The sequence below is a fragment of the Accipiter gentilis genome, chromosome 17 (assembly GCF_929443795.1).
Source record: "Accipiter gentilis chromosome 17, bAccGen1.1, whole genome shotgun sequence".
NCBI lineage: Eukaryota > Metazoa > Chordata > Aves > Accipitriformes > Accipitridae > Astur > Astur gentilis.
In genome coordinates this window covers 3,667,540-3,680,004 of record NC_064896.1, presented here as the reverse complement: position 1 = coordinate 3,680,004, position 12,465 = coordinate 3,667,540, and the positions used below count along the sequence as shown (strand labels likewise).

The 12,465-nt window shown below is 44.9% G+C and overlaps 1 protein-coding gene across 1 annotated transcript in view; it reads right to left on the bottom strand.

Annotated features, from left to right (window-relative positions):
- The window catches only part of GRHL3 (grainyhead like transcription factor 3), a 28,533-nt gene extending 16,999 nt beyond the window's left edge, over nucleotides 1-11,534 (bottom strand). Inside the window, exons 1-2 of the mRNA XM_049821183.1 lie at nucleotides 11,433-11,534; nucleotides 617-803 (exon numbers count right to left, since the gene is read on the bottom strand). Of these exons, the coding sequence (XP_049677140.1) occupies nucleotides 617-803; nucleotides 11,433-11,449 (204 nt within the window). The 5' untranslated portion in view covers nucleotides 11,450-11,534. The remainder of the gene's footprint in view (nucleotides 1-616; nucleotides 804-11,432) is intronic.
- Nucleotides 11,535-12,465: the final 931 nt, after the last annotated feature.

Here is a 12,465-nt window from a genome sequence, read left to right as displayed (position 1 = left end):
GTGAAGTCTCATAGATAAAACACCGGGTGAATAATAAACACTGCGTGAGGACACAGGAGACCTGGGCTTTCTTGCTGGGCTGCTGCTGTGGATTCCCAAGGTAACCTTAGGCAAGCCACATCATCTTGTTCTGGGAAGGACTTTCAAAAGCACCCAAGTGAATGGGAACATCAGTCCTATGGGCTTCTATTAGGGCTAAATCATATCCACATTTCTTGAAGCTCCATCCTACAGCAGCACTGGAAAAATAAAGACACTAGAGTCTGCAAGGCCCATAGTTATTCCAGCTCCATGTCTCTCAAAGCATTGCTGTTCCTTCTATGAAAGCTGTCAAGTAAAAAAAACCCACCAGCTTGAGATTCAAGACACCTGGGTTTAGTTTCCACCCTGTTCTGGGTTCCCTCTACAGTATAATGGTGTTTGTGCCTCTACCATCTGTGCACTGGGCATAATAGTGGCACTCTATGCCTGGAGGCGTTATGAAGATCATTGCTTAAGCAACATGGAGAGCTCAGTAGATGGGTACCCTCCTAAGGTGGCTGAGCACATATTTTACCTTCACGCTTCTCCTCTGGGACAAACTCCCCAGAGACACCCAGCCCCAACGGGAACATACCATGTAGTAGTCATAGAGGAGGCTCAGGGCAGCCACGCTGTCATCATCTCCATTCACCCTCATCATAGCTTTGGTGGCTGCAGTCAAGGGGTTCTCTAGGTAGGTTTTCCAGGCTTCATCTTCACTGGTATAGGGGAATTTCTGGAAGTTCATGGTGTCATTCTTCATCAGACGCACAGATCTAAAACTGAGCCAGACAGAGGAAACAGGGAATGAAGGATACTAATTTTCCACAGCAATTTCCACCCAGCTGAACACATGAAGGGCTTCCCAAAGGCACTGCTGGAATGGAGAAGTGATGCTTTCCTGGTCCTTAACTCCCAGAGTCTTTGGAATTACAAATTCTTCTGCCTGTAGCTATGTACAAAATTAGGCCAGAGTCACTGTTGGGGCCATGCAGAGAGGCAGATGTACCTCCACTTCCCTCCTCCTGCCCCAGCGACAGGATGAAAACACCATGACATCATCTGCAACTGCTCCTTCCTCAGCAAGTACACACTACCCACCAGCCAGATCATGCACCGTCAAGGTGAGATGTTGGTCAGTAATTTGAATGCAATGTGATCAGGAAACTTTGCAAAATTTTTCCTTGAATTTGGAGCTAAAGGCCAGTGCAGCCTACAAATAGAAATGATCATTCAGTGTTCAGAGAACTTGACCTACCCAGATGAAACCAAACCCCGTCATTTTTCTTTGCTGTAGTTCATGATTTTTAAATTTAGTTCCAATCTTAGTTTTTTTCAATCATTTGTATATGATTTTACTTAGAGCGAAGTAGACAGACAGATCACAACACCCTCCCTTCCACTAAAAAATTCCTGACAAAGGTGAGGCTCATGGGACTACGTGAGCTGAGAAGCAACATACCAAAATAATGCCCTGCCTGTCCTCTCTTCTGGCACTTTCTCTAGGTCTCTCCATCTTATGTTAATAAACTGTCAGACACTTAATTACCCAAACATTGGTCATCTTTCCTTTTCCTCCAGCAAATCCTACTAGCAGCCAGCACAGAAGCACCTCTGCACATTCCCTGGGTGCTCTGTGCTGCAGGCTGACCCCACTCAGAGGAGAGGATGAATCAGTGGCCGTACTCCTGTCACGTCCTTCAGCCACGTGTATATGGCATCACCACAACAGCTCATACTATTCATCATAAAAAAACAAGTCTGTGGACAAAAATTACTTTTTCATCAAAATGGAAGTGTCCAGGAAGGGCAGGCTGGGTTTTATTAGCAGAAGTTTAAAAAAAATTATAAGAAGATTTCTGTAAATCTCCAAAGCTGCCAAGAGCAGAACTTTTTCAATTGCTGATTTTTTTTATGGAAAGGCAAAGAAAATCTACATGAGTTTAGGTAATGAATGCTACGTTTTGAAGGCATTTTTATAAGGAATATGTTGTTTCCATTAAGCTACTCTCCATGTGTTTATAATAAGTCCTGGGCTAGACTTTTAAGTGAATCATTTGGAGAACAATAATTCCTCTTGAAAGGAAGCTGGCATCTCTGAAACTCCCAATTATTGCTAACCACGACAGATACTGCTAGCCCACTTGGTGCGAGCTGCCCACGCTGACAGGGTGAAAAGCCAGGTGCTCAGTGGATGCTCCTGGGCTGGAAACTGGAAGGGTGCAGAGGCAGACCTTGGATGGGATGAAGGATGCTGGTCCATCCTCCCTGGCAGCCCAACTAAGATGGCTTCACTCCTGCATATGCACCAATCTCTTACATTGCCACGTCTCCAGCAGGCAATACACATATAAATCATGGATGGATAGTTTTGGTGATGCTCCTGGATCAGACTCAAGAGCTTTCCCTGGCTGAGCAGAGTAGCAGCCCTATAATGGTACACAGTCTCTCCTAGAGTAGCACAGATGAGGCCATCACGGGCTGCCTCTACTGTCCTTGTCGACTTCTTATTAAAGAATATGTTGCTTCCACGCAGAGTCCCTCCACATCCGAGCTGCACAGGAGAGAAGCTGGTAACAGCTCTGCTAACGGCCCGAGGCACCCAATTCCCACTGGTTTCTATGCTCACGTGGCAGCAGGCGCCTGAGCTCAGGTTGGTTCAGAGAGGAGCTGCTTCCATGTTACAGTTCCGGCCACCGCAAGCTCCCATCACACGCTGGTATAACGGAGACGCTGAGTTTGCTCCTCTTCTCCCTCACATGTCGGGATGATGCACTAACACCAGTTTCACCCCGCGCATGAAACTTCACCAGGTGTTTTGCGAGTTTCGTTGTCTTTAGCATTTCTCACGCAGCCCTCCCTCCCCGTCAGTGCCGCTGCTGTCTCCAAGGCGAGCAATCGGCATGACTCAGATTTCACTGCTGTCGACTTGGCGATGGGCTGTTCAGTCCTGTCCGGACAGGAATCCTCACCCATTCTCAATCCGATCTTCTCAAGGAAGAATAGGCAGCAACAGAGCTTGCTCTCAGGGTGAGACTCAGCTTCTATCACTTGTAATCAACATAGATAAACACACCATGGTAAGATGTAGCAACAAAGCACTCAGGAGCTTAAAAAAGCTCAGCTATTACAAGGAAAAATGCTTTGGAGCTTTATTCTCCCTTACCCAAGCCCTCAACTGAAGCAGTCCTTGTTGTGTGACTCTATTCTGCCTCCCTGCCTTGTCGCTTTGGCATGGCACAACCGCTGTATGCACGAGTGGCTGATGCTTTAGCATTTTATCATCTGGTCTGCACTCGGAGGCAGAGGGAAGTTGGAGGAGGGACTTAAGATCTCAACCACTTGTAGCTGTGTCCAGTTGATAAAGAATACAAGTTTGAAAAGTGCCCTAGGAGCCTGCATCTCATTTTCACATGTGGCTCCTGGCTTCTTTAGGTAACTCTGGCTGTGCTGTTTGCAGCCATTACCACCTCATCACTGCCTGCCCCATGCCTCTGCTAGGAGAAACTGTCCCTGCAGCAGAGATGGCACAATGAAAAACCTGCCCTGCCCTCAACCTGGCATACTAAAGCAAAGGCACTCTCCTAAAGCCATATGCCGTGCCCTGAACATGAGAGAGCTAAAATATGGGCACACGTTGCCTTATGGTACTTCTGTTACAAAGCAGCAAACTGCAGCAGAAAGGAGGGACTGGAAGACGGGGACAGCAGCATTTTAGGCTACTCCAGCAAGACTTGCTGGAGTCTTCAGTCAGGATCCTGTAGTGCTTAGAAACTGCAAAGTCCTTGAAAGTTGGTGGGCTGACTGCACAGCAACACAGCAGCTCCTCCTGTGAGTTGGGAACTGCATTAGTCCCAGTGACCTTGCACTGATTCACCCAGATGAGGACTTGGACAAAGGTGACATGATGGGGATTGCATATTTATTCCATCTTGTTTCTTTTCCAGAGTTCATATGATCTCTAGTAGTCACTGAAATATCTGAGTGGAGCCACTTGAATTGCCTCAGATAAAACTCTGCAGCTGGTAAGCTCTGCAGATGAGACGTAATGCAGACTTCATCCCACCTTAGACTTCCAGAGAAGTTGGCTCTGCTCTGACCCTATTCCAGAAGGTCAACAGTGCTAACCAATATCTGAAGAAAGAGGGTGATTTGAGGAGATAAGCAGATATGATGACATGCACCTTTTTGACATCAGATGCATTTCAGTTCACTCAGCTACAGGATACCATCGTGTCAGTTTGCTTCTATAGCCTACTTCCAACTCAGCGTTAACAATCTCTGTGAAGTAGAGATGCAGGAAAGGGACATCCAAATCCAGATCCAAACACATGTGAACTTTACTTTCATCACTCCCTGCAATGCCCCTTCCACGTGCCTATGCCATGTTTGTCCACTGCAAACTGTCTGCTCTCTGTCTGGCAAAACAAACTTTCCTTTTACAGGCAGTCGCCTTGGTGCAGTGGCTCAGACAAAGCGAGGATCGGTTAGCGAAACACAAACACATGGGACCAGCGGCCTCCCTTCTTGTGTGCACAGACTCACCATGCTGGAGCCTCGGGGTCATGTGCAAAGCAGTGCACGATTTTGGGAAGGGAGCAGTCTATTTGTTTCCAAACAGTTTAGAGTTTGACACAGGGTGATACCAGCCCCCTTTCCACGCTCCATCCCACCCAATCTCTGTTTCCCCTATTTATCTGCCAAGTCTACCATAACAGTGGCCTCCTGATTATGAATAAACACTCAGGGCTATGCTGAAAGAGGAGAATATGCCCAAAGGGTCTAGGTGGGGAGATCAGGCAAGCAGGAAAGAAACCCTTGTATTCCTTTTGCCTTTTGTTGGGTTTCAGTGGGTGGTTTTGCCGGCCTTTAAGCTTTGTGCTGCTTGTCTTTGTTCTCTCCCCTATAACTGATTAAGCCTCCAACCTAAATATTAGCCATGCCAGATGCTGATGGCTACAAAGAAACATCACATTGTCAAAGGAGCAGAGAATCCATGGCAACCAGCAGCAGGAATTCAAAGCCACAGAATAGAGACTCCGGCCTGCAGGACTTCAGAGATACCCCAGGCAGTTCATGTAGGGGCTTTCATTAGCTCTGGCTTTGTGCATTGCACTCACCTCCCTATTGAAATAACCCTGATGTTCCCCGAGAGCCTCTTATCAGTAACATGGGGAAGGATCAACACTACACTTGAGAGAGCAGGGCCTATGATGAACAGTATTTACCATGACTGCTTTCTGGGGTAAAGATTTTAGCCTGTAAACCCGACCCCCTTGCCAAGGAAGAATAGCATCCTACAAAGTGGCCTCATTACTAAATCCAAACTTCTCAGCTAAATTCTGATTTTACCCTATCTTTGCAAGTTTAATAAATAAGCATATCTGAAGACAATGTACAGCCATCAGTAAACATACTGTCACAGGCCCATTCACACAGTCAAGCAAAAATCCAGACAGAGACAGAACTAGGAAAAACAAAACACAAAAAGAAACATAACAAACATACAGACTAATAATGAAAAACATTGCCTAGTTGCCAAGTACAATACAGTGTCGATCGATAGGTGTCAAAGGAGACCACTAATCTCATGGACCCTGACCTGCACTGCCTACAGGATTGAAATATTTTCTCGGGCAGCTGGATAACAGTGTTGCCTCTGTCAATGGATTTCTTCAGGGGCATTTCAGCAGCGAAACCGCCTCAGGGTAGTGCAGTATGTTAACTCAGCACAACAGCTGGATGTTTCCTAGCCATCCCTCAGCTCTGTTTCACCCACAAAGATAGTGCACGAGCCTATTTTTCTCCTGGAAGCATGCGGCCTGTGTGGCACATGCACGAGTCAGGATAACCCCATCGTGTCCATCCAGAGACCCTACACAGATGCACACAGCAGGGCATCTACCTGCATTTAATAAGTGCTGATCAGAAACGTGCGGTGGCTGGGATGGAAAGAAAAGGGGCCACTGTGAGCATCTCTGAGAAATGGCTCCCGTTTCCCAAAAGGGCGCTGAGAGTCCTCAGCATCGATGCAAGCCAGTGGTGCTCAGCACCACCCAGGAAGATGGGTTAGCAATGCAGCTGGCTCCGGCCATACAGCGGGGAAGGTGTGGTGCGTCCCCACAGATGGGACCGGACGGAGGAGGGTGGGGACCAGGGCAATGCGTGTTGTGCTGACACTCAGGGAGATAGAACCCTGCCAAACTCTTTGACTGAATCCCCCACCCCAGCTCTCCTGCGGAGCTGAAACCAGTTGGAACAGTTTGTAGGCTGAATCCAAAGCGTCCTGGAGCCAGACAAACCTTCCAGGGACAGGCGCTATTCCCAGGGACAGGGAACTTGCCTGTCTCTTGGCCCTCTTGGGTTACTTACAGCTCTTTAGGACCCACAAACCCAAGATCCAAGCTCAGTATTCTTCCATTTTTACACCAGCCTAGCTCCCCGCTTTTGAAGCTATTTATTATCACAGGAGGAGAAACTGAGACAGGGGGATTGACATTAAAATCACTTATCCAAGGCTGCTCAGTGAAGATGAGAGAACAGAGCCAGACCTGAACCTCTGCTATAAACCTCACCAGCATTGGACTGGTTCCTGCCTTTCTAGCCTGAAGGGCTCCATGAGACGATTCAGTGTTGAGTGATGTTTGGGGGACACCAGCTGGTATTGTGTTTTACCTGATAACATCATCCTTGAGGTATCCACCCACACAATCACATTTCACAAATGATTCGTGCTTTAGTGCCTTCCCTGCCTAACAAAACAAATTACAGCACAGAATTAGTTTGCAGTTCAGGAATTATGGCTAATTTTTTCCAGAAGCAGTTTTTTATGTCAGATGCTCCAGTTTTGAGGTGTCCAGAGTTTCAGAGTGATCTGCACCCAAAGGGAGAACACAAAACCCAGGCCCTGAACAGTGCCTCTGACTGAGCATCTGCTATCACCTGGCACTTCTGAAATTTTGGTCTAAACTTCACTAGCTTTCTTATTTTCATTGTAGACAGATAAGGACACCTTATGTATACATGTATTCATGAACACAAACCTTCATCTCCACCAAGACGTAACACACACACACACACACTGCATTGAAGCTCCCAGTCCTTCAAACACTATAAGAAAGATTACACACGATAGGAAGAGCTTCATAACTCCAAGAGTTACAGTGCATTCACTTATCTTGTTTTGTTTTCAGTGCTTATGGATTCCCCCCCCCCAACTTCCACATCCAAAAACCTAGCTAGTTGCTTTTTTTTTTTTTAATTCTCATATATGCACTGACTCTAAGAGCTGTGGGTTTTAAATTTAAAAAAAAAAAAAAGTAGTAAGAGCAGAGATTAATATTAACCTTACAGGAGGCTTGCCACTGCAGAGTTATGCATTGAGTCTCAGGCTTCCTACGTGCTCCAAGAGCCAACAGGACAGTTTGGTCCTCCCATTTGAGGCCGGGATGTGCCGATCTCTTCCTGTTGCCTGCAAATTCAGTCAGCTAACAAACTTGGCACCTGGGTTTAAGCTGGCTGAAGGTGGGTGAGGTGAATCCTCAGTGCGTTGCCCAAGAGGATACAGGAAGCGTGTGTCAGGACAGGACACTTGACACAAGCCTCACGCGATGCAGCTTGCTCCCTTGCCCTATCAGGCTATCCTTGCTTGATGGCTGGCAGTGACTGTACCTCCTTCAGCTGCACTGTGGACTACCTGCAGACCTGGTGAGACACAGCCAGGGCTGGCCCTCCCCTTTTGTTTTCCTCTTCCTTCCCGGCCAGATCTTGGCTGCCAAGATCTATAATATGCTTGGCCAATACACTCTGTATGTCCACTCTAATATATTCTCATTCAGAGTATCCTGTGAACATGTGTCCCCCAAGGTCAGGCAAGCCTTTTACTTTGTTTGAAACACATTATCCTATTTTTTTTATTAAACAGCAATGTTTTTGCCAAACAAATACGATTCATCCCATTCTAGGTATAACCCTATTAATGCATTTCTGGAGAGCAAGGATCACAACTCAGACAGCAAAAACAGAATGATGAAAAGAAACAAAAACTTGACATAGCAGTGGCTGGCACCCAGGAACCAAGTACCTTGGTGAGTGGTGCCTGCTCTCATCCTCTGAACACTTGCCATTATGAACATTCTGGGGACAAGGGACATTTTTGGATCAGAGCTACCCTCACCCATACCATAATCACAGCTACCAGCCAGAACAACATAACACCTAAAGGAATAACAAGAAACAAGCCATCACATTTTCTTATCTTCCAAGCCTTTGAAACTTGGGTATTAGCAATGGAACCCCAGCCAGAATATAATTGTATGCTATACAATCAATTCCACTGATTAACGTATTTTTCAGCTGTTGTCTTTATCATCCTTGAGCACACACTATTGGAGGATCCAAGGCACTGATCAGGAGCATCTCCCTGCCAATTAGCTGAACTGAAGCGCTTGCAGGTGCAATGTAAGTGCCCATGCATTTTCAGATTAATACTTTACAATGATCAACAACTTAAACACCACACCAGACTGAACAAAGCAGGAGTAGATCCTCGTCAGTGTAACTGTCTTTATTCCACAAATTTATCTGGAATTATACCAATGTACCAATCAGTTGAAAATGTGACCCAAAACATCAAAGCAGAGATACTATGTAAATGTTGATTTATCTCTGCTTTGAGTCTAGAGTTTATTCAGAGGGCTTTTACTCCTTTGTTATGAATTGCATAGCAGTTATTTGATTGTTGTTTCTTTAATTTACAAATCTCTCTTTCTCTTTACATAACTTAAAAAAAAAAAAAATAAAACCCACGTCTCCCTTGAAAGCGTACCTTGCTTCAGCATGGTTATCCCTTGTGTGCTTTACTGCCAGGATTTTATAAAAGAGCTTTAACTTTTCATTCACCAGGAGCATAACTCAAGTTTTAATAACACACCTTATGCATGACAAAAATTTGCTTCTGGCGATCATGGTTTCGACCACAAAACCACAACTGGGAGTAACTCCTGGTTAACTCTTTCAAGCCCACACATTGCAGAGTTAGAAGTAAGTTCAATTTAGAAGACTATGGAAATTATCAGTTAGAATATTTTATAATAGGCAAAACATCTCGTTCTCTCATGTCACGCTAGTCTCTTCCCAGTCCTTTCTGTGAAATTAAAGAGGGAAAGGGAGAGATGAGATTATTCTCCCTGTCATTTTGGGTGACAGCATCAGTCCATGGGGATATCACAGCTCCCTTAAAATCAGCTACATCTGGGCACATGTTCACAGCTCAGATCCATCCTCCCTGTGCTCAGCTTGTCATGGGGATTGTATAAAGAACAATGGCTGTGCGAGACACATAGACACACACTGCTGCCCTTATCAGATCCTCTAAGTACTGCTTCTGAGAGCCCTTTCCTTCCACTGATGTCTACAAAGCTACACCCTGTACGGCTTTGGCCTGGGTGATTAACCAGAGGTTAGCAGCTACTGCAGCAGCCCCATTGCTCAGATGTTGGGCTTTAGCAGCTCTTCATAAGGTTTCCCCTCCCCGCTGACACCTTTTTCCCTCTCACAGTAAACCCAAAAGCTGTCTGAAAGTTTCAGCTATACCTTTGGTACCACGAAGTTCCCAGCTCCCTTATCTCCAATCACTGCTCCTCGTCAGCCCCTGGGGAGTTTTTGGGTGAGGTACTCCAGGCGCATCGTGCTCCTAAACGGTTTCTCCGGGGTAGCTGGCAGTGCCTGCCCCTGCCCTCTGACAAGGCACCAGCAGGCTGGGGTTGGTACACACCGCTGTCTGTACTCCCGAGAGAATTGTTTTCCCCAGCTTTGGGCTAGTGAACTAAAGTGAAATTTTCACAGAGATCTGCAAACGTGTCCTCAGGTTCAATCTACAGGAAAACGTTGCACAGAGCCTTTTACCTCCGGAGGTAACCAAACAGAGCCCCATACTGAGATCTGTCCCGAAGACTGAGAGCAGACAGCAACCTCTGCATTTTTATCGGTCTTCGGAGTTGAGATCTGAATCACAAAAGGGATGCAGCTCCCATCAATTCCCCCTTTCTCATGTGAAAGGCATAGGGGTTAACAGCCCGTTAGTAAGAGAAGAGTCAAGCAACCATGTAATTCATCAGGTAACATAATGCCCCAGTCCATAATTAGTAATACATCAATCTAATTCTGCAATGCACTGTGTACACACACACACACTCTGTAACATTTTGAGAGTAAAGCACATGGCCTGATTCTTAAGTTTAAAAAGCATCAAGTATAAATTACCCAAAGAGTTCAGAAAGGGAAAATTTAAGTCACTGATTGTTAATCGATCCAAGCATACAGATCCTAGCATTTACATAAAATAATAATTAGTGCTGCACCTTTTCAGGGTTCTTAATTATTAAGAGATTAGCTGTCACAACACCACTGTCAGGCTTGTAAACACATACAGGTATGTGTTTTTCTTTCAAAATACACCTTCTGAAGCACCATATCTGTACACAGATGTATATATGGACATATATTTCTTGATATATTTTATTACACACATTTATTTCATATAGGACTATATACCTAGATAGCTTTTTAAGACTGGATTGACAGCAGCATTCACTACTGTTCAATATTCCTCCAACCTTTATTACACTATGTCATACCAATATGACATTTGTTTGCTTTTATTCCAGAGGTGTGAGGCACAGTATGCTGTGTAAATCCATACCATGAGCACCCAAAGCCCAAAATATTCTGGAGGTCTCAAGATTAGAAGCAAGAGTTACACAGGATCACGAAAATGTTAAGTGCTTTTTCTTTTTAAAAAAAAAAAACAACAATATAATCAATCATAATTGCTTGATAGAATCATAATGTGAAACCGTTTACTTAAAAAAACCCCAAACAAACAAACAAACAGAAAATACCCCCAAAACAACCCAACAAAAAAAAAAAAAAGAACACCACACAACAACCCCCGCCCCCAAAAACCTAGAAATTAATCCAAAATTGGTAAATACTTTGGAAGGTATTTTATAAGAAAAAAACCAACAAACCACAGAATCACTGTAGCCAACATTAGATTTTGTTGGATAGAGGCAGATCAGACTTGTCTCTAGACAGAAACCTCATGTGTCAAATTTTAGTCGGGGGGGTAGTTGGGGAGAATTAAAAAAAAAAAAGGATCCCAGTTTTAAGCAACTCTTAAATAATAATGCTAAGAAGTGATTCGTCCTAAGAGCAGCAACAGGTTAGTGAGGAACAGAAAGTCTGAAACGCTCCCATCCCATTCTTTTGCTTCCACTTGCAAACAGCTGGACAGGCAGATTAACCCAAGGAGTCTAATTCATTCAGACCCAAAGCACTCAAACAAGCCTCAGAAGAAACACTCAGCCTTTACAGAGAAGAGTGGGTAAACAGAAAAAAACTCTACTTACTCAAGTTCATTAGACATATTTCCCCACGTTTCCAAATCTTTGCAGCCAGTAAATTCTGATGACTTCTCTCTTCTAGTACCTGCTAAAGACAGACATTGCCTGTGAAGTGTTTGATTTATGTTGAGGTTTTGCGTACAGGTATTTTGCTGACAGGTCGGTTGGCAGGGCGGCAGGGATTGGCTGCCGGTACAGGTGCCCTGGGACAGGTACACCCAGACAGGTGCAGCCCGTAACCCTCTGCCTGCCGGCCCCGGGAGGATGGAGGAGAGGGAGGTGGGTGGGGAAGCAGGGAAAAGCCCTCGGGGGAAAAAAGATAGGGTAAAGGAGTGGAATCAGTTATTCATCTCTGTGATAATTAGTTTCAGTTTGGTGGATGTGTTCCATATACTGCGATGCCAAATAGCTGTCATTTTTATGAATCTGGGGGTTGTTCTGTCCTTTGCTGTTTCTTTATATATAAATATACAGACAAAAATACATACATATATATAAAGGAATAAATTAGGGAAGAAGAAAAGCCTCTTAGTTTCCTCTTATTCCTAAATGGTAATTGTACTGACAGGCTAACCCTTTCTTTCCTTTTCTCACCTTCTCTTTCCTGCTCACTCCAGAAAGTCTCCATAGGTGTTTGTGTTTTGTTTTTTTTCTTCTCTTAAAAAAGTAACTTTAAACCCCCTAACTTTAGATGCCAAGACATGCCGCAAATATACTGGCTCAGGGAATATTTGCATTACACTGGATATGTAAGGAAAACAGATCTGCAGGATAACCTTTTTCCATACCGTTCATGCACGCTGTCCTGCCTTCTGTAGCCCAGACAAGAGCATTACTCCAGCACGCATAGGATGGCAGCGGGAAGCCCAGATACACTCTGTTTGGGAACCGGCTGCAGGAATACCACCCAGGCAATAGGTCTGTAGCAACTCACCTGTAAACGGGGAAAAGATTTATGCAATAGAACAAAACTCATCATGGATTCAAGCACTCCTGTTGGATAGTTTCTGTCATCCGTGTTGCAATGAGAAGGCAAAGG